General features: G+C 56.4%; 1 protein-coding gene across 1 annotated transcript; it reads left to right on the forward strand.

The window, feature by feature from the left end:
* The first annotated feature begins 14455 nt into the window (after positions 1-14455).
* Positions 14456-19511, forward strand: EN1 (engrailed homeobox 1). Its single transcript, XM_036857050.1, has 2 exons — positions 14456-15338; positions 18440-19511. The coding sequence occupies exons 1-2, from the start codon at positions 14456-14458 to the stop codon at positions 18754-18756; spliced, it is 1200 nt and encodes a 399-aa protein (XP_036712945.1). The 3' UTR covers positions 18757-19511.
* The last annotated feature ends 2470 nt before the right edge of the window (positions 19512-21981 follow it).

The raw sequence follows: 21981 nt of genomic DNA on the forward strand, positions 1-21981 counted from the left end.
ATTCATTCCCATTTCCCCCCAAAGGTTCCTAGGAAAGAGTGAAATGGCAAAGTCTAGAATTCCTTTTAACTGTGCATTTGTGTTGTGTGTGTGAGTGTGTGTGTGTGTTATCAGTGTCTGACCTTATAAACCTCTTCAGTTTTGACCGTGAAATATCACATGGCCTAACCCCCAAACCCTAACACTCCCCCTGTTAATAGCACTCCTATTTGGACACCTTAAAAAAATACCCAGAAAAGCACCTGTTTCTGTATGATTTGTAAAAAGTTTTACTTTTAAAGGTAAGGTGTTTTTGAGTTATTGAAGCCTAGCTTAAACAAAACAAAGCACTTTGTTTTTAAAGCTTAACTAGACAAGAATTTGTTTCTTTTGAATAATAAAAAAAAAAAGTCAGCTATTTTCTTCCCAAATGATGAGGGGTATGTCATCACATAGCAGTAAAGACTGAAAATCCAACCAAATTAGGTCTAACAAAAAATGGCAGCCGGAGGAGCCTGAAATTGTAACCTATTCCCCAAGTCACTGAGAAATAAAATTAGGGCAAATTGAAGGGTGAGGAGAGTAGCAGTAAAGTATCCAGGTTTTGACTCTACAAAACCCCTAAAAGGCCCAATGATTTCTGGAGGAAATTTCCAAAAGCCTCAATCATGAGTCACTGTAATTTGCTGCCCTGTGAGCCTCCACTGGTTTTGGCAGACTTCAGTGTCCCATATCTTCAGCCCAGCAGTAGTGGGGAAGCTTCAGCTGGGAGAGGATGGGGGTGAGGGGATGGGTGGTGGTGAAATTGCCTTATAAGGGAACTTTAAGTCCTGGGGAAGGCCTGGTGTTTCATCAAACTAGAAAAATGTTAAAGACCTGAGACCTCTTGGCCCTCCCATTGACAGTTCAGAGACAGAGGGGAGTTAGGGATGTGTGTTCCCTAACAGGACATCCTTCTATTTAAGCGTGAAGGGTAACCAGGGTATAACCCTCCTAACGGCTATGTCTTAACCAAGCTCTGGAAGATGGAAGACACCCAGATCACAAAGGTCAGACCTTGATGTGAGCACACCGTGGAGCCTGTCAGAGCCTGGAGGAAGCAGAATCCACCATGGGGGTTGCCACACCCTGGGAATCACTAACTTCCCACTTTACAGGTGATGGGCTCCAGTGTCAGAGAGGGCAGTAACTTTAGGACTCCCAGCCAGAATTAAACCCAGGTGATTTACAGGGGATGGGGGCAGGACCTAGAGTCCCCACCTTACACCTGGCCACTCAGAGCTGGGGCTCTGCAGCAGAAAGGACGGGTGTTCCCTGGGATTCTCTTAGACTCGCACATTTGGGCTCAGCTTTGGGCCGTCTGGGATGTGCTTCCTGGCACATAATGACCACCATCAAGATTATTATTGGCATTAGGCATTTACATGACACTTAATATTTTCAAAGCATTGTGCTGCCATTTAATTAGTTTTTCCTTGCAACATTCCTGTCGAGTCCACACTTGATAGCTGGGAGACTGACAGGGGGTTGGGGTGCAGGGAGAGATAAATGCTAAAGGTTGATGGAGAAGAGGGGATGGCAGCACTGTCTCTTGGCTTTCCTTCTCTCTGGTGACCCAGCCAAGATAAATAACCTCCCCTACTCCCTGCAGATTCTGCACTCCCAACCCCCAGAACCCCACAATCAAGGTAACTGTAACCTCCAGGACGGAGCGGGGATTCGGGGCGGGGGGGAGGAGAATCTCTTTGGTGTATTTTGGCTCAAGGTTCAGACACCTTTCCAAAAAAAAAAAGTCAAGTTCAAGTTCACATTCATTCATAACTACAGGCACCTTCAGTCTCTTTCCAAATCTCCATTAAAGCAAACTGTGAATTTACAGGGTTGTGATTCCCAGACCCAGGGCAGCCTTGGATAGGATAGGAAGATTTTAGTATCTGACGGGTCCTAATTAGGTTTGTTAAAATAGAGTGGTGCTGGCCAGTGGACCTCAGAGTTGGGCTGTGAAAGGGGCAGCTTCTCCGCTCACTGCTCGTTGGAGAAGTGGCTTCACTGGGGAAGCCACAGATCCCACCTTAGAGACAAGACCTCACAGCAAGGCCTCTAGTTCTGCTCCTGGGGTTCAAGGAGAAAGCTCCGGGGAAGAGATAGAGGAGGGAGCCATGGCTGCAAGACTAAAACCCCAGGCGGTTAGCTTCGGGATGCACCACCCTGGGCCGACACCAGCCCCCTCCTCTCAGCCCACCTGCGCTTTTCTGAAGCGAGCTGAGGGCACCTCCTTTTCCTCTGCCTGGAAAGCCCTTTCACCAGGGCCCAGGGGAGTTGGAACCAATGGCAACCCCTTCTGCGAAGCACCAGCTACAGGTTGTCGGGGCGGCAAAGTTTCCCCTTGCCTGCAGGTGACCTGGAGCCAAGGTAGAGAGGGATGGACCTGTGTCTCCTGGCGCTTCTTATCCTAGGTCCCCTCCTTCCCTCCCGAGAGAGATTCGCGTCCTTTCCTCCCCATTCCCACATTCATCCAGGTCAAGGGAGCTCCAAGACGTGGGAAGGGCTGCTGGGGCCTGGAAGGGGAGCGATCCCGAGGGTGACGGCTGGGAAAGGCTGGGTCCCCGGAGTTTTGCCACTGGCCTCAACCGCCGCCAGGACGCCCATCACCTGAACCGGACGGTTGAGGCGCAGGTCTGAGGAAGCCCGGGGACTTGTCCTCTGCGTGGGACCCGAGCGCCCTGCGCGTCCCAGCTGGGGTCCTCGCCCGCTGCCTGAAAGCAAGTCTGTAAAAGTCCGGGCCTTGGAGATCACCCTCGCAGCCGCCGAGACCAGCCACTGAGCGTGGAGGCGCGTCCCAGCAGCTCCGACCTGCCCGGACCAGCTTTTCTGCCCCCCGCCGCCCGCTGCAGCCAACTAAGGCCGAGTCTGGGCCACTTCCGAGGTTACTAAGCTCGGAAGCGCGAAGAAAGAGAACCAACACCAGCAATGAGTGGCTGGGGCCTCCTCCGCGATGCGCCCTGGCGGGGCTGTCCGAGTGATGGAAACGGAAGGTCATCTCCCCGGAGAGGATTCCAGCCCCTGCAGAGGACGGGAGATCTGCCTACCCCGGGGAGGGCCTGGAAGCCCTGGGCTGAGGGCTCCCCTGAAGGAGCCCCGCAGCCAGACTCTGGCCCAGGGCCGGAATCCCGCCCGCCTAGGGCACCTGGGAGCGCTGAGGCCTCGCGTCGGTGCGGGGGGAGGAAAATGATAACCTGCGTCCTCCCTGGGGCCTGGGGGCGACTTCGAGAGTGCCCTGAGCGGATTGCCCCCTTCTGGCTCCTCCAGAGCTGCGGACAGAGTCTGCTTTCTATTTTCCACTTGCTAGGGGCATGCCCTTGGGCTACTTTACGACTCGCCGTGCCTCAGTTTCCTCCTTTGTAAACCGGAGAGGAGAAGCTACATATCTCAGTAGGTTACTGTAAGGATTAAACGAGCTAACCCAGGTGGAGAGCTTCGAGCTGCGTCCAGAGCACACCCGATGTCCGCTGGCTATCCACTCCTCAGCGTCCTAGCTTCTCTTTTGGGGAGAGGGGACCTTTAATCCATCTCTCTCTCTCTCTCTCTCCCCTTCCCCTTCCCCCCCATCTCTCTCCTTATCGCTCTGTCTCTCCCGATGGCTCTGTAGACTGGCAACATCTGAGTGAAGTGTGAGAAACGTGCAAAGTAAATCCGTTCCTTTTCTTATGTCTGTCCCACCACAGAGGTTAGCCTGAGCTGTGCACACTGGAACCGGCGTTTTCCACCCCAGCGCGGACGAAGTTCCCGTGTCTCGGTCAGCTCTCCGCAGTGCACTCGTCACTGGCGTCTTGTGATTCCTGAAATCTGGGTTTCTTGGCCCGCCTGGGACAGTCCAGGAGGTGGTGGGATGGACACGGAATCCCTGCCATTCCTCGTTCCGCCGGGAGACAGTGCCCACGCGGCCACCCCCGCTCAGCCCACAGCGGCAGCCCAGGGCTCCCCTAGGGCCCCAGTGCGCGGGCCGTGCGTACTAGGCCCAAGCCTGGAGTTCCCATCTCCCAGGCCGACCTGGCTTAGCAGCGTGGCAACCAACAGGGCTTCAACACCGAGGCCAGGGGGCGCAAAGTTCGGAATTCCGCGGGTCAGGTCTGAGGGGCTGGGAAAGCGCCCTTGCTGTGTGAGTTCCGAGGAGAACCGGGACCACCAACCTCCCCTCCCTCCCCAAGCCGGCCACTAACGCGACTCGACCTCGCGGAATCGAGAGAAAAATCCTGAGCCGCACAGACCGCCAGGACGTCAGGGCTACGCCACCAACGGACCCCTCAAGGCCTCGTTTCACGTTCACCAGGACAAGTGACCAGACCCTTGATTTTCCCATCTCCAGATAAGAACACTAACCCCTGGCCCTGAATCGCACTGTGCGCCGGTTGTCAAGACGCTGAAATTCACCACTTCCGAGGAGCCGGCAGCCCATAACGATTCCTGGACTCGCGGATCGAAAGACCAGAAGCGTCCCCTCCATTCCGAAAGCAATGGGTCCCAGGTTCAAAGCGGCAGCCCCTCTGGGTGTCCCAAGGGGAGTTACTATTCCCAGAGGAGGGGATGCGCGGCTTCGCTCAGCTGTCGTCGGATGCAGCCGATCCGGCCTTGCGCGCTGCCACTGGCCACTCAGGAGCTGAAGACGAGGCTAGCGGGCCTGCCTGCTGCTCTGTCAGGTGCGGACCGTTTGGGGGCTCCCCAGTCGGCACGTCTAACCTGGGCAGAGGCAGGCTGTCTCAAGCTCGAGCTCCAGGCCTTGCGGAAAGGACCCACAGCCGGAACCCTCGCTTCCCTCCGCTACACAAACCCGGAACTCCAAGCAGGAGTCATAAGAGATCTCCGGGGAACTAGAGCAAAATATTGTCTCCCACCCCCTCTTTCCGTTCTTTATGAATTTCATGGAGAGTTCAAGGGGAACTGGCTTAAGGTCTGAGCTATCCTACATTGGTCTCCACGCCCGCCTGTTCTGCTCTTGCGACACCGTCTATCAAGGAGCCTCCGGTCAGGAGCTACCCCCTACCCCACCCCAGGGGTCTCAGAGTGTCCATGGCTTCAGCCGTCTCTCTAGTTCCGTCTAGCCTCTGTCCTTCCGGGTCCTCTCTGACACTGGCCGCAGTCCAGGGCCTGGGTCTTCTCTCCTAACCCTCCCACATGAGTGTCCATTATGTTTTTCCTGGCCCCATGACACCAGTCCTCCCCAGCAGTGTCCACACTGCAAAGTGAACGAAGTTTTCCTGTTAGATTCTTTTTTTTTTCAAGTTTAAGTAAATGGGCATTTATCAGGATTATTCGGGCCAAGGACCATCCTGACCCCACTCAAATGAAATCTTTGGACAACTGAGAAAACAGTAATATTAACTGAAGCAGGTATACATTAAATATGTATAAGAGGTTAGGATATAAATGGCATATAAAGGTCCAGAATCTATTAAGAGCTAGAAACAAATACAAGACACAGGTGTCTACATATACTGCTTAGATTCAATGTTAGATTCAAGGTCAGAGTTGAGAGGGGATCAATATAATCCAGTGCTCTCAGTTTAGGAGCAAGGAAACAGGCCCGGAGAAAGCCAGGGGCCTTCCCAAGTTCGCATGGCAGGCAGAGGCGTCAAAGGAATCCAGTCGTGACTCCCAACGCAGGGCCCATCCCACTGCAACTCAGGCGTTTCTGCTTTAGGAATCACAGAGCAAAGAGCCCCTCATAGTCTTTTCTCTCCACTTTAGCTCTCACGAGGCGAGGGGATTCCAAGAAGGATCCCCTTCCGGGAATCCCGTAGTCTGTCCCCAGTCAGGTGTCGACTGTCAGGAAAGGGTCTGGTTCTCCCGGCCCTGGGAGTTCAAATCCAAACTCCCCCCAACAGCCTCGCGGGCTGGGGAGCTCCACACGGGTGCAGTTCTCCGATAGCACCGATAGGTGGCGCGTTCCTCACAGGAAAACCGGCCGGGAATCCGCCCGCGCCCGTAAGACCCGGCTCCCTGCCCTACCCACCCGCCTAGGGTCCCTCTCCCGAAAGAAAACGGACAGAAAGGGGGTGCAGCCGGGGGACTCAGGCTGGGTGCCGGAGGGTTTGAAAAGAAAGACCCTAGAAACCCTGATTCTAGCACTTCGGCTCAGAGTGGCCTCACGCTCTCTTTTAAGAGGCCAAAGACCTTTGAGGGCAGAGGGTAAGGCTCTGCGCACTTGGCCAGAGAAAACACCGGGACCCAACAGGGTCACCCCCTGTTGGGGTGTAGGGGGCGTTATCTCCCCTCAACGAGCGCGTCCACGCACCCGCTCGTTCACGCACGCTCGGCGGCTGCCCTCCTCTGCCACTATCCCCAGGCCCCATTCTTCCGCCTACTTTTAATTTTTTTTCTTTTAATATTGGGGCAGGGGGGGAGTAGGGAAGCCCGGCGCTTTCTCAATTGCGACGATAATTGTCCTCGAGATGAGTTTCTTAATCTGCTCATCCATTATTGACTTCTCTTCTAATATTTGGTTTTGCCGCTTTGATCGCCAGAAGATCACAGACTTGACTCCTTTGCATAACAATTTTGGGGAGGGCGTCCTTGGTGCGGGAGGGGAGGGACGTGCCTGGAATGGCTTTGGGGTCCGTATTCCATTCCTCCCCCCGCCCACTGCCCGTGAGGCCAGCCTTCCTCTCACTGACCTCCCACCCCTAACAGCACCATTCACGCCTGGAAAGTTCTGAAGGCGAGGGGGGGGGGTGGAGAGGAAGCAGCTAGACCCAGCCCCGCCTCCCCCCCCCCCGTGGGAGCAGGAACAGTAACGCCCTCCAGTGGGACCGACGAGGGGAGGGATTGTGTTTCCCCCTCGCCTCCCACTGCATTCCCAGCCCCAAGAGATGCTGCCTCTTCTATCTCACAGACAGATTGGGGAGAGAATGCACCTTACTTGGAGGTGAATGGAGTGGGGTTGGCAGGCGCGGGAAGGAGACCACGCTCTCATCTGGCACTTAGGGCGAGGGACAAAACTCAGATGTCCAAGGTTCCTGACGACCTCTGTGGGACCCTGACCTAGTCCCTTCCCCGCTCTGGGCCTCAGTTGGCTCATCTGTGGAATGGGCTTTTGGGCTATTCTCTCCCCGAGGTCCCTTTGATGTTGACCTTGCCACGTGTTGCCCGCTCTTCCCCCAGTGGGGCCTTAGGGCTTAGGGATTGCACAGGTGGGTTTTGGTGGGGAACAGAGAACCAGTGGCTATCTTAATCAGGATTTAAACAACTATTTCCCTCTGCCTTTGCGTAGTTCAGTGATGGTGGCGGGGGAGTGGTGGTAGGGGAGGTTTGGGGTCAGAGCCCTCTGACCGCTGCTCTTTCACACACCTCACTTGCAGAGCCTCGGTCGGAGGGAGTTGCTCTCAGGTTCCCAGCTGGCACACAAACGCACACACCGAGACTGTACACAGGGCCACGCACAAGCACAGCCACCGGCGCAGAGCCCATGCACACACTTACACTTGCACACACGGACACAGCGCAACCACGCAAGGGTTAGAGGGACACGAAAAATGCACACAACCGTTTCGTGCCCACTGGCACACACGTACACACGCACCCACCTGGGGCCTCTCACACACACAGTCACGTACAAACACGCAGGCGCCCGGCCGCACGGTCGCCCCCCACTCCGGTTTCTGCAGGAGCAGGGGGACAGGGAAGGTGGCCGGAGAAGGCCTCGACACTGCAGTGACCCCTCCCCCCCACCGCTGACCTCCCCAACAAGCGATCCAGTCTGAGCTCGGAGGTGGGGCCGGGGGCTGGGGGGAGGCACGCGGGTGCTCGCCCCTCTTTCCCTCTCCTCTCCCAGGCGCGCCAGACTTCCCTTCCCCACCCGCCCCACTTCCAGCCCAAACTTTTCCCTCCCTCACCTCCCCACCAGTCCCCCGCAGCGCCGATCTCGGTGGGAACCCGGAGTCCTCCCCGCACTCTCCCCGGGAAGGGGGTCGGGAGGCTGCACCCCGGAGAACCAAAGGGGGGCGCGGCCTGGCTCGTGCCCCGGGGCCAGCGGGGAGGGCGGAGGGAAGGCGCCGGCCGGGAGCCCGAGCGCCGAGAGCCGGGTGCGCAGACCTCTGCTTCCTCTTCCCGGGTCAGTGGGAGAAGAGCCCTGGGACCAGCCCTCACCCCTGTAAGAGTCAAGGGAAGAAGGATGACTGCTAACTCTGGGGCGAGCCAGAGAACACGGTTTTGGAACCACAGGGGCACTTCTATGCAAAGGACTTCGATATCGTGGGTGATTTCTTCTTTTCTTGAGTTCTTTTTTTGACCACACCTTTGGAGTTGGCTCTGGACCTCCCGGGGAGCACGGACTCAGCCGAGGGGGGCAGCAGAACCCGGAAGCCACGCTGGTGCCTCTCACTTGCTCTCACAGCGGTACCCACCGGCGTGCACACTCCCGAGGCCAGTCGGTGTGGACCCCGACCCGCGTCGAGCCGGATCGAGGCGGGAGCCGCCACTCGGACAGGTGGGGACCTGGGTGGGCAGGGGGGCCCCTAGGCCTGGGGTCGCCAGGCTCTGGGAACCTTCTGGGGAGGAGGAGGGAGTGAGAGAAGGCGAAAAGCAAAATAAAGGAGAGAAGAAAATTCGAGCGTAGCAGCTGAATTTACTCCGGGTTTTTTTTTTAGGCGGGGGAGGGTGTGAACATTAGGGTTTCGATTCTGGGGTTTGGGTGGAATTCAATGTAAGGAGAAAAGCAGGATGTCTGATTAAAGTGAAAAATACAGAGAGGAGTGTATGTAGTCGCCTTGCTTTCGGGAGCCATGAGCTCTAAAATTCCCGGCTCCGGGGGGCCTGGCTGATTGCGTGGTACAGCTTTAGGGTGGTTTGGGGATACCGAGGAGAAGGTAAAGGCTCCTTTCCGTAATCCGAGCCAAGGGGCCCTGCATCTCGCTCCGCAGCGACCCTGAGCAGCCCTAAGCCGACGAATCAACCCGCCGGCAGCGACGGGTCTGGTGTCTGCGCCCTGGTGTCCGGGATGTCAGGAGCCGACCCCGTGCTCAATTTTCGGGAGTCACTGAGATGTTTCCTCCATTTCCCATAGTCAAGCGGAGAAAGGGCTTAATTTTCTCTGCTTGTCCGGCTTTAAAGGGGAAAAAGCACACCAAAACAAAAACTGATTCTAGAACAAAAAATCCGTGCTGTGAACTGCCCCTCCCTCGGATAAAAGGGAGAAAACCCTGAGGGGAGGCAGGATGGTAGGGGCATAAATGCAAATATTGAAATCCGCAAAGGTGACAACCTCCCACAGGAGGCTTTTGGGTGGCTTTCTAGGAACCTGGACATTTATAGCTGTACTTCTTGCACACAGAAAAAAAGAGAAATTCTCCCTGCCTCCCCCCCCCACCCTAATCTTCTAGGTTATCTACAAATAAAGCAGCCGCCCCAATTTCTAGAGTCAACAGAACATTTTATTTCTAGGGTTTGCCTCCCACGCACTGCCCCACCCACCTCAGCTTTATCCCTTCCCCTGCCTCCCCCAGTTCCACTCCAAGCTTCCGGCAGAACCAATACCCAAGGAATCCCCCTGCACCCACCCACCTCCACATTATTATCGCCTCCAAATGAAGACCAAAACCCCAAGCGCTAATTGAATTAGTCTATTGAAAGGACTGTCAGGTACAATGACGTGGCCCGAGGCCCTACATTTCCCAAGGTCTATAGGCTTTGGGGACCTGCGTTGTATAGTCTGACCTTCCGGCTCATAATAATACCGCAGCACTTGTAGCAGAAATCTCCTCGCATTCACTCCCAACAAAACCTCTGGTCACCCAGTCCCCGTAGGAAGGCTGCCCGCTATTGTGTTACGACAACTCATTCATGTCCCGCTCCACGAGGCCCCACCGCCATCTGATCTACACTCGAAATGCGATTACCGCCATGTGCATGCAAACGCTCGCACTCTCGGCCCAACGCACGCACGCACGCCTGGCCAGGCTGCGAGGTTTTCTTTCACAATTCTCCTCCTCACACCCATCCACAAAAGAGAGGTGGAAGCAGGCAGGACCGTGACATTTGTCTCTGCCTAAACGAAATCCAAACTTCTGTGGAAATGTGAGATGGAGGGAGACTTCTCTTTTCTGAACAGCATACACCCAAACCCTCAGGAAACACATTTCTCCATGCCCAACTGGTGGCGCAGACTCGGGGGTACACACTGATGTGTACATACACGAGCCTCCAGCCATGCACACAAACACAGACACACAAACAATGCTTTTATGGACTCATTTCTCTCTCTTTGGTTCTTACATACACAAGCAAATAGACACGAATCCAGGCTCCTACCCCTCACAGCCAAGGGCCACTCTCCACATCCATAAGTAGTTTTTGCAAGATTGGGAAACAAAGGAACAACATCCCAGCCTTCACTGTGAGAAGCACTCATCACGACCCCCTCATCATTTTGACCCCCACACTTCTCTAGCATCCCCCAGACACACAAATACTCTCCCCTCGGTTTGGCCAGGTGCCTTTCGCTCAGTGGAAGGCCCTGGTTAGCTGCAATAGAGGAAGTCTGGGAGTGGGAGGGAGGCAGGAATTTTGGGGGGTCCCCCTGTCTTTCTTACCCCACCCTCCGCTATTGAAAGCCTCTTTGGGCTCCCTTCTTCCTTCAGTGAAGTAGGGAAAGAAATGCCCCCTTTGGCATTTAAAGTTCTTTTATTTCTCATCATTCTCCACTTTTATGTGGGCTGGGTATGGAAGTGGAACTTGGGGACAGTCAATTTATTGCAGAGGTATAGCTAGGTCAGTGGCCTCCTGTGGGCCATCTTGCCCCAGCAGAGCTGCACAGCTCAGAACTTCAGGTAATGGAAATGGGCACCGTGTGTCTCCAGACTTCCATATCTTTGGCCCAGGAGCAGAGGGCATTTGAAGAAAAGGGCTCCATTCCATTTGCGTAAATTCTCCCAACCTGCTTCCTGTCAGTCCACCTCCCTACCTGGACTCTATCAAGTTGGAAGAAATGCCTTAATTCTCAAAGGCACAAACCAGTACCCCAAAAAGGACTGCCACAAAAGTGTACTCACATGTGCACACACATTGCTCCACACACACCTAACCCCTTTACCCACATGCTTGTACACACAACTCACCCTGCCCGTATTTGCTCACCCACAGGCACAGTCCTGGGCTCACTCCGAGTCCTCTGGACCCTCACACACCCACCTGGGTCAACATTTGCTCGCTCTGACACCTTACTGTCAGGCTTGCCAGGACACCAAACCGCTAACACCGAGTTCCCAATAATAGGTCCATTTTCAGGAGGTAGAGGAGGGCGTGGGCTCGGAGGGGGGTCACGGACAGCAGGAGGCTCTGGGTGCCGAGCATCCGGCGAAGGCCTGGCCTGGGGGAGGACCGGGGTGGGGGGCGAGCCAGCGCGCCGAGCGCCGGCGCCTAATCCAGCCGGAGCTCGCGGGCTGCGGGGGCATTTATCATCCCATTACTGTAACAAATCCGGGCTCCACTACATGAAAGGTAAAATGAATTACCGACGTTAAGCCGTCAATAAAGTCATTTCTGTAAATGGTGTCTCCAAAGGGCCGCCGCATTATTCAGCTGGCTTTATCAGCTGGCTGGAAATTACGTGGAGGAGCCGGGCCGCGCGGCGCGCGGGGCCGCTCACTTTGATTAAGCGTCTTGCCAGCGCGATGTGACAGAGCTTTTGACCAGGGTTTTATTCACAAGCCTGTGATGAACGCCAAGCTGATCAGGCGGAATGAAGAGTAATTAAAACCTATAAATTATCTTCCGCAGCCCTTCTCGAGGCGTCTCCTGCAGGCGAGATAAGGCGTCGAGACCCTATTTACGGCGCTGAAAGGGACCGCAGCGCACAAAAGCTACGCGGCTAAATAGGATATTGATAGTGTCCTAATTAGAATTTAATTAAGTACCCACGCTCGCTTGCGGGATAAAGATTTCAATTTTGCGAACTTAAATATAAATAAAATCCCACCCCCATTTCGGGGAGAAAGGGTGGGGGGCACCGGGAGATTTCGGGGAGCCCTTGGGTGTACAACTGAGGAGGGCCCCGGGAGACTCCCAGGTGCAGTTGGGGGGCGACTTGGGAGGTTTGTGTAGATCACGTCGGGCCTGCTTTAGCGCAGCGTTTCAGAAAGTGGTTCTCGCTGCCCCAGAGCCGCAGAGAAGGTCCAACTAGGAACTCTGGGAGCCCGAGTTTCAGAAGACCCTCGGCTGACCCGAAGATGCAGCCAGCTATACGAACTCCCGCTCTCCACCAGCCCCTTTGAGAAACTTCGGCTAGTGCGGTGGTTCGGCTTATTGTGATTTTCGTTTTATTTTCTTCCTAACCCTCTGTGACTTTTCTGGGTACAGGGGATTTACTTTGCATGTTTCCGCTAGACGACATCCCCAGAGATCCTTTCTCCGCTGTCCCAGTTAAGGATGGTGGTCAGAGCCAGAGGCTCGCTGGAGCTCCGAGACAACATCCCCGCGGAGGCCTCAGTTGCTGGAGTTTTTTTAGCTACTCTCGAACCGAAGGCTTCAGCATACAGTCGGATCCTGGCCCTCCAAAAAGGCTCGGCAGACAAACCCCGCCGATGTCCAATGCCTCAGTTTCCCCTACCCTGTCCCTCGCAGTGGGAAAACTTTTGGGGTGCCTCGACCAGGAAACAGTGAAAAAGAGCCCAGCGACTGGAGATGAATCTCCGTGAGCGTGGGAGCGGCGGGAGCCCCTGCAGTTCCCCCCAAAGCTTGGGAAGAATATTCTGGGCTAGAGCGAGAGGCCTCCACGGAGTCGGGAGCAATCCTAGGAAAATCTGGGCCACCGGGGGAAACTCGCTGTCCAGCAGGCTAGGGCAAATACCTGGGGTGCAGTACTTTTGTTTGATTTCACTTTGCAGGGAAATCTAACACGGAGGTTGCCCTGAGCCAAAAGCCGGGGCCTCGCGGGTATCCGCACCCTGACTTGCTTGGCCTAGGGGCCGATGGGACAGCTTCGACTCCGGCGGCCAGGGAAGGACTGGTGCTCGGGCTCTCTCGTGCCCTCTGGGCCTGGCTTTACGGCGGCAGAACAGCTCTTGGGGGTTGTCGAAGGTCCCGCCAGGGAAAGGCATGGGTACGGATATCCCGGGAAGGACACGCAATGCAGCCGGCCAGCATACACTACAGACCTTCAAACAGACGGTGCTAGCTAGGCGCAGCTGGCCTCGGGGTTTGCTATTTGTTAAAAATAAACTGCTCCTCTGAAAGTAACCAAATCTAGGTCTGTTTCACATCTCCGACCCTCCTCGTCTCACCCCTCCCCCTCCACTACACACACACACACACACACACACACACAACATACACCATACAGGCACACCCCGACAGAGACAGCAACCTTTCACCCTTAATAACAGCAAGAAAAAGCCAGAGCAATAAAATAAAAGGCTGCTTCTTAGGCATGGGCGTTGCCAAAAGAGCCGATTCCCCTGTCTCCTGACCCTGCGCCTGGCGCGCACGCACCCGTAATCCTGCATTTCTCCAACAAGTTGTTTATGGAGTTGCTTCCCTATTTGCCTACACCCCGAAATTCAACCCTCCTCGGTCTCCTTTGCCCGTTCCTCGGTCTCGGCCCGAAAGAGGGGGAGGGGCTCGGGTGCGGGTTGGGGAGGGCGGGCCGGACACGCAGGGCCCGCGCCGCGGCGCCCCCTGTCCACCAGCGGCTGCCGCCCCCGGATTATTTATCCGCAAAGTCCCGAGCGCGCCTATTGGGCCGAGGCCCGGGTGTCAGCGCGAGTCCTGGCTCGCCATTGGCCCCGCACACGTGCGGCCCTGACTCACGTGCTTCCGGTTTGAAGGCAAAAAGTGTGCCTGGGTGATTTTTTTTTTAAGCGAGAGAGTTTGAGCAAAGATCCGAGCTGTCAGAGATTTGAAAAAAAAAAAAAAAAAAAAAAAAAAAAGGCAGCCCCGGCGCTGGCGGAGACGCGCTCTCCCTGCAAAAAAAGCAAAGGCGATTAAAGGCGCTGCCAGCCTCGCGCTCTGGGCACAGCTGAGCGTGACACTCGGGGAAGTCAAACCCCTCAGTACTGCCTAGGAAGATGGCTAGACTTTAAAGACTATTTTTTATCTTTAAGAAAAAAAATCTTGGAGATTTTTTCTTTTTTATTGCTTTCTTTTTCCTTTCCTTTTTTTTTTTTTCCTCTCTTTTTGGCCGTGGCTTACTCCCCATTTAAAACAAATCATTGAATCTGGTTGCAGAAAGAAAAAAGAAATAGCCAAGTGTCTCCATATCTGGATGTCTACAAATTAGAAGGAGAGACAGCGAGATCTGCTCGATAAGAGCGAGCGATCCAGGCCAGGCGCCTGGGCTTTTCTTTCTGCACCCGCCCCGTGCCTTCGCTGGGGCTTCGCCGGCCTCCTTCTTCCGCGCACCCCCACGGGCCGCTGGCAAAGTGGGGTGGGGAGCGAGGCGGGGGGGGCGGGGGCCGGCGCGGCGGCCGAGGCGGCGGGGCGGCCGAGCATGGAAGAACAGCAGCCGGAACCTAAAAGTCAGCGCGACTCGGGCCTCGGCGCGGCGGCGGCAGTGGCGGCGGCGGCGGCCCCCGGCAGCCTCAGCCTGAGCCTCAGCCCCGGCGCCAGCGGCAGCAGCGGCAGCGATGGAGACAGCGTGCCGGTGTCTCCGCAGCCCGCGCCCCCCTCGCCGCCCGCGGCGCCCTGCCTGCCGCCCCTGGCCCACCACTCGCATCTCCCCCCGCACCCCCCGCCCCCGCCGCCGCCGCCGCAGCAGCATCTCGCGGCGCCTGCTCACCAGCCGCAGCCCGCGGCCCAGCTGCACCGCACCACCAACTTTTTCATCGACAACATCCTGAGGCCGGACTTCGGCTGCAAAAAGGAGCCGCCGCCGCCGCAGCTCCTGGTGGCGGCGGCGGCGGCGGCCGGAGGAGGCGCAGGAGGAGGTCGGGTCGAGCGTGACAGAAGCCAGACCGGCGCAGGTAGAGACCCTGTCCACCCGCTGGGCACGAGGGCGCCAGGCGCCGCCTCACTCCTGTGCGCCCCGGACGCGAACTGTGGCCCACCCGACGGTTCCCCGCCAGCCACCGCCGGCGGAGCGAGTGCGTCCAAAGCTGGGAACCCGGCAGTGGCGGCGGCGGCGGCGGCTGCGGCGGCCGTGGCAGCGGCGGCGGCAGCAGCGGCGGCCAAACCTTCGGACAGCGGCGGTGGCAGTGGAGGCGGCGTGGGGAGCCCGGGAGCGCAGGGTGCTAAGTACCCGGAGCACAGCAACCCGGCCATCCTGCTAATGGGCTCAGCCAACGGCGGGCCCGTAGTCAAAACTGACTCGCAGCAGCCCCTCGTGTGGCCCGCCTGGGTCTACTGCACGCGCTACTCGGATCGTCCGTCCTCCGGTGAGTACCCAGCCCCAGGCTGCGCCGTGCCTTTCGGCTCCGCGGACGCCGCCCCTAGAACTCTTAGCCTCCGGGTTGGGGAGAGCATGCCGGATCTCGGGCGTCCTCTTCTCTGACGCCTGCTTCCTCCTCCTTGACCTCGGTCTCAGTCACAGTCGAGCCCCTGGATTCTGCGGCCACCTCCCGGGAGGCTACAGCTCATGGCACGGGAAGCTCGAACCTTCGGTTTTGAACTCCGAGCACTTCCGGCCTTCTTTGTGTTTTACCTTTATTAGTCTTAGGAAAGACACAAGCAGTCGTTGCTTCTCCGTCCAGGGAAAGGGGTTTTTAGAATCAGCGAGAAGGTGGGCCTAGAAATCTGGGTCTGAAATCCCGCCAGCCTAGTTCTGCGGAGGCCGAAATCGAGCAAAGCTTTGATTAGAGTAATAATTTTCACTTTGTGTTCTTACAGACACAAACAGCATATCGATATTTTCTGCGGAGAGCTCACTTGCATACAGATAGATTTAAGGAGACACAGGAAGAGAGAGAAACGCGTCAGATCGTCCCTCTTCCCCAGGCCGGGTAGCCAAGAGAGTCTGACCCGGGTGGGTGGAATTCAGGGAAGGGCAGTTGCCGAAACGGTGGGTGCCAAGAGCCCCTGGCCCCTGGTTTTCTAGAGCTGACAGACAGTGGGAGAGAAGACAGGCCAGGCTCAGGTCAGAAAGCCGGGCCGAGGGCATGAGAGCCCTCCTCCGCCCCAGCTTCTCCGGAGCACGCCTCGCACATCCTCCCGGCCCTGCCCCTTCCTTCTTTCACTCCTTCCTTTCGCACGTCTGCCAGATAGCAGATTTCTGTCAGCCATAGGTCCGTTTTTCTCGATTTTCCTTCGGCCCTTTACCCACATACTCCTTGCGCTTCGAGAACCCCAAGCTGAGACCTGCTGTGGGACAGCCGCTAGGCCCCGGGAGAGGAGACTGCGGCCTGCCCGCCTCCCCGCCTCCCCGGACTGCAGCTCCCGGGAGACCGGTGGGCGCCACAAGGAGGGCGGCAGGGGTTCTTGGCCTCCGATTGGGGTTCCGGCCACCTGGGTCTGTCTGGCAGGAGGCCGGGCCCGGCGTAGCGGTGCGCCGCTCTACTCTGGCTCGTCTCCGCCTCCCCACCGCTGCCGGCTGGGCGCGGATCGATGCGCGCTATCAGCCCCCGCCATCTCGAGCCCCGTTATTGACACGTCGGGCTCCCTGAACCTCCGAAAAGCTGCTTTGATTGACTCGCTTGATGGATAGAGTGATTGAGCTGTCAGGCCGTGAGGCTCGAGCTGGCCAGGAGGCTACGATTTTATTACAAGTGTTCCTGCTTTTGCGCGCGCGCGCACACACACACACACGCACACACACAACAACAACACACTAACCACGTCCGGGACGCACAACGCGCAGCGGGGTCTTTCTGAGGATGTACACATTTCCTGGGCCATCTCTGCTCGCTAGGCTAATGACCACACTAAACCAAGGCCTTCCTCCCGTCCCACCCCGCCTCCCAGTGCTTTCTGCACCGGGCTCAGGAGTGGGCTTTGTCTTTGTTCTTGGCTGCTTTTCTTCTTACGAGCCTGGGGAGGCAGGGTGCTGGCTCCTTCTCCTGCATGGGCAGTTCAGGGAGACGAACCCCAGCGCAGACCTGCGGGTCGGCCAGGCCTGGACTCTTTTGTCACAGGACAGCTGGTGACCCCAGCGCTGGTCTGCCCCAGAAGCCAGGTGCCCAGTTTGCCCCTCTGTTGCTAGGTTTGGAGATGCTGGGGAAGACCCTTCTTCCAGACAGTTTTATAGATTAACAGCCCTGACAGGGACTTCACTTGACTCAGGAAGCTCCCATAACCATGACAGGGCCCAGCAAGGAAACGCCAGGAGACTTGGGTGTGCAGGCTGATGGGCAGAGGTGCAGCCTTTAGGGTCAGCCTTCTTCTCTCTTTTGCCTTTTCTCTTCAGGGCTGGGCTCCGTAGCAGCCCTCTTCGCAGACTAGGTTCTGAGGGACACTTCACTTTCCTAGGAAGGTTTCCTGTGGCCTCTTCCTATACCCATCTTAGAGGCAAAGCACAGATTTTTGTCGGGATTGTCCCACTCACTGTGTCCCTCTGCCCCTGTTTTGCTCGTGGATAAATAACCTTGCAAATAGGTGGGCAGGGAAAGCAGCTCTGGCTTGCTTTTGTTATTCAGACTTCAATCCTGAAATTGCAGCTTCTGTGTCCAAAAGAGAGATGAGGGAGACGTGCCTGTGCTGCTGGATGCAGGAATGGGGAGGGCTCTCTCTCTTTCTTACTGGCACCATCCAAGGGACAAAACAGAGAACTCAGGGGCCAGGGCACGTGGGTAAGGCATACAACCGGGTGAAGGCCTTTTCTCCCTTTTCAGGGAAACGGGTGGCCAGCGTCTTGCTGGGACTCTATAAAAGGCTTCGTTTTAGGCCATAGGGACAGAAGAACAGGTCGAGAGAGCAGATGCTGAATACTTTGGAGCTAGACAGGTCTCTGGCAGCGCCCTCCTTATTCCCTTGTTTTCTGGAGTCAATAGCTACAAGCAGATGGGGTCTTGTTGTAGGTGTGTGGGTGTAGGTGCGCTTCTTGAGGAGGGGGAGAGGATTGGCTTTCAGGCTGGCGATTTCCCCAAGGCAGTCCTGTCCTAGTGTCTTTACTACTCCAGCGTTGAGCCTCTTTTTATTCCGGGACTGTGAAGACAGCAGGCCCCTGATCTCCAACTCTAGGTTGGGCCGGATGGAGCTTCAAATATCTCTCCATCTTGGACTCTGTGATTTAAGCCTATCACACGGCTCTCCTGTGCTGAACTGGGGTGTGGGTGCGCACACAACTTCGGCCAACTTGCCTCCGTGACCCTTCTGGCATCCCAGAGGGGAACCCAGCGACCCCAGTAGCCAGCCGATTGATCTAGGGGCTAGCGGGCGAGGGGGATAGGTCGGGGGCGGCGGCAGCGGCGTCTCGGCTAGCGCCCGGGAAGCGCGGGGCGCGATCCCCGCTCGGCTCCGCAATTCTCACGGCTTCCTCTGCCCTCTTCCCCCTCCCCTCTGCCCTCCGTCCCCACCTCCCACCCGTTCCTCTCCGCCGCTGCAGGTCCGCGCACCAGAAAGCTAAAGAAGAAGAAGAACGAGAAGGAGGACAAGCGGCCGCGGACGGCGTTCACGGCCGAGCAGCTGCAGAGACTCAAGGCGGAGTTCCAGGCGAACCGCTACATCACCGAGCAGCGGCGGCAGACCCTGGCCCAGGAGCTCAGCCTCAACGAGTCCCAGATCAAGATCTGGTTCCAGAACAAGCGCGCCAAGATCAAGAAAGCCACGGGCATCAAGAACGGCCTGGCGCTGCACCTCATGGCGCAGGGACTATACAACCACTCAACCACTACGGTCCAGGACAAAGACGAGAGCGAGTAGCCGCCGCCGGCAGGGGCCGCGCGGTCCGGCCGCCGCGCCCGCGCCCCCTCCTGGTACCGCCACCGCCGCCTTGCCGGCCCCACGCCCCGGGAGAAATAGTCAGCGCAAAGGAGGAGGAAGGGAACAACAGCGAAAAGAGAGAGAAAGGGGTCCCCAGGACGGAGAGTCGCGTTGGAACGAGACATTTTTCCAAAGGGAGAAAGACTCGGACAGGTGCTATCGAAAAATCAGATCAGTTCTCTCTTCACAGTATAAGGGACGAAACTGCGAACTCCTTAAAGCTCTATCTAGCCAAACCGCTTACGACCTTGTATATATTTAATTTCAGGTAAGGAAAAGAATTATGTGTAGCGATCTCTATTTGCTGGACTTTTTATTAATCTCCTTTATTATTATTGTTATAATTATTATAATTATTATAATTATTTTATCCCCCGCCTCCGCCTCGCTGCCCCCAGCCCAGTTTCGTTTTCTTTTGAATGTTACTGCTTCTCCGGTGCCTCCCGCCCCGCATCGCTGGCCCTCGTTTCTCTGGGACTTTTCTTTGTGTGCGTGAGAGTGTGCTTCCTCGCGTGTCTGCCCTTCTCCCGGCCCCTTCTGTCGGTCTGTCTGTCCTGCTCCCCACCCCTTTCGTTTTCCGGAGACTTGTTGAGAAATACGACCCCACAGACTGCGAGACTGAACCGCCGCTACAAGCCAAAGATTTTATTATGTTCAGAAACCTGTAGTCTGAAATAAAGTGTACGCTGTGCTCACGAGCGGCTGGCGGCCCTCCTCTTTGCGGGCTGGGGAAGGGCGAGGGCGCAGGCACACGGCGGCCCGGCGCACAGCGCGCGCTCACCGGGCCGGGAGCCCCCGCGGCTCGGCCGGGCCTTAAGATCCATCACCACACAACGAATACGGGGCGCCAGGGGGGCGCGGTGATAGGGGCGGCCCAGACCCGGGGATGGCCCGGGTTTGGAGGGTCTGCAGGGACACTCTTGGTCTCCGATTGCCTTCAAAGGAGCCCAAAGGCCGGAAACCCCCAGTCCTGACTTCGGAAACACTGCCGGGCTCTTGGGCTGCTTCCCGCGCAGAGCCAGGACCAGCCCGGCTGCAGCCTGCTCTGGTTCAACCTGCTCCTCGCTCCAGCTTGCTGCTTTTCTTTCTCTTTTTTTTTTCTGATGCGAGTTTTGCTGGAGGTTTTCTCCTCCAGAAGCAGAAGGCCTTCCCAGGGCGGGGCAGCGGTGAGGGGCTGCCTCCCCTCCCGAGCGAGGGGCGCCTCGGGCTGCCTGGACTTCACGCTCTTCGTTCGGAGAAGTGATTTCGTTGACGAAACGGCTGGTCGAGAGCGGCACACGAGCCTCGCGGGGCTCGGAGCTCCTGGCTCCGTAAAACCGGGAGAGGAGGCCCGGATGCTGGGAAGCTCTGCAGAGCGGCAGCCCCTCGGTCCGCTGCTGCCGGGATCGCTCCGGCCCGCGACCTCCGACGTGGGCACAGGCCTGACTCCACACTAACCCAAAGCCTAAGCAGGGTCCCTTTCACAATCCCAACAAAGCCTGGCTTGCTTTCTGACCGAGAGGGGCGCAGACACACGACCCCCGGGCCCTCAGGACCCCCGGACTTAATAGAGGGAAATGTCTGGACACTTGCCCCACACCCTGGTGCCCAGACTTCTTGGGTAGCCCCTGGACCCCGCCATTCAGGGACTAGGAGGAGGAAGGGGAGGCCCCTTCTTATTTCCCTTTGGTCCAGGATTTTTTTTAATGGTAACTTCTGTTCTCTGCGCTTTTCCCTGTCTTCTGTAGTATGTATGTATGTACCTGTACTCGTGTGGCCGGATACGTAGGTGTCCCGAAAACCTCATGTGTATATGTGATCACGTGTAGATAGATATTGGTGCATCTGAGTACCCCACCGGGTTTTGTGTATTCCTGCGTGTGTGAGCATTATGCGATTGGGTGTTCATGTCTCTGTAATTAGATGCACACTTGGATGTTTGTGAATTCACAGTGTGTGTGCATGTGCTTATTTATGTTTGCAGGTGTGTTTGTGCACACATGGGAACTCTGCCTCTGTGCTCTTCCCTTGGGTTTCTTTCCTGTTTGTTGGATTGATTTTGTGAGAAGTGGGTATGACCAGTGTCTGCCTTTTTTCTTGAAAAATTCCCCCTGATTTGGGCCTATGTCTGGGGGAAGTGACAGTGCTAGGTGCCAGGTCTAGGAAGCCAAAGGACCGTTGAAGTCCCTGATCAAGGCCTTGGGGGGTTGGGGTTCAGGGACCTGGAGTTGGAGAGCATATTTGACATTGCCATGGGTTCCCAACTTTACTGCAGTAAATCTCTTTCTTCTATTCCTTTCACACCTTTCTGGGGTGTGTGGAGTAACCTCTGCACATAATAGGTGCTCACCCAATCCTTGAGGTGAAGAGTTGGAAGCAGTGAGGTGGGCCCTTCCCTGGGGATGGCCCAGGTGAGTTGTTTTCTAGTGGCTGGAAGTACATCCTTTGCTTTTCTCGGGGAGGAGGATGCGGGGGAGGAGCCTGGAATCTCCAAGCTCTCCAGGGCTTTGGGTTAGGGGGTCTGAGACCTGAGGCCCAGGGTACCCCTTCCCGAATCCAGACAGCTCAGAATATCAAGAAGTTTCCCGGCCACATCCAGATACGATGTTGGGGGTGCCCAGTTCTACAGAGAAGCTTACTTCTCTGAATGCCTAGAAACTGAGCTGCCCTTCCTTCTCCCTTCCTCAGTGTGGCCCCTTAGGGTACCTACGCCCCTCAGGATCACTAGATCCAGAGCCTGGGGCAGGGGCCAGCTTGAGCAGCAACTCCAAGAAGCATCCTGTTCCTTGAGGCTCCTCTTTATCTCTAGCAAGAGATCAAAGCCAAGAGTTCTCCCTCTTCACCCTGGGGAAGAGGGAAGAGGTGGTTACCCTCCCTACAATTACATTAGTAAAGTGTATAGATGTGTCATTATTATGTAATTTGATTTCTGGCCCATTATCTCCTTTTATCTTCCAATCTCTATGGGTAAATAGAATTTTCTTCATTTTTCAGATGAGAAAACTGAAGCTCTGAGAACTTAAACTTTTGGTCCATCCCTCCTCTGTGCCCCTGTGTCTTCCTCTTTGTCACATCTACTCATTACAACTGTCTTTTTCTCAGGAATCTGACCAAGGCCCTGAAGTCATCGTCCAGAATGACTTTCCTATCTTCTCTCACTCTTCCCCATCCCCACTGGAAAATCCT

This window comes from Balaenoptera musculus, chromosome 7 (assembly GCF_009873245.2).
Source record: "Balaenoptera musculus isolate JJ_BM4_2016_0621 chromosome 7, mBalMus1.pri.v3, whole genome shotgun sequence".
Classification (NCBI taxonomy): domain Eukaryota; kingdom Metazoa; phylum Chordata; class Mammalia; order Artiodactyla; family Balaenopteridae; genus Balaenoptera; species Balaenoptera musculus.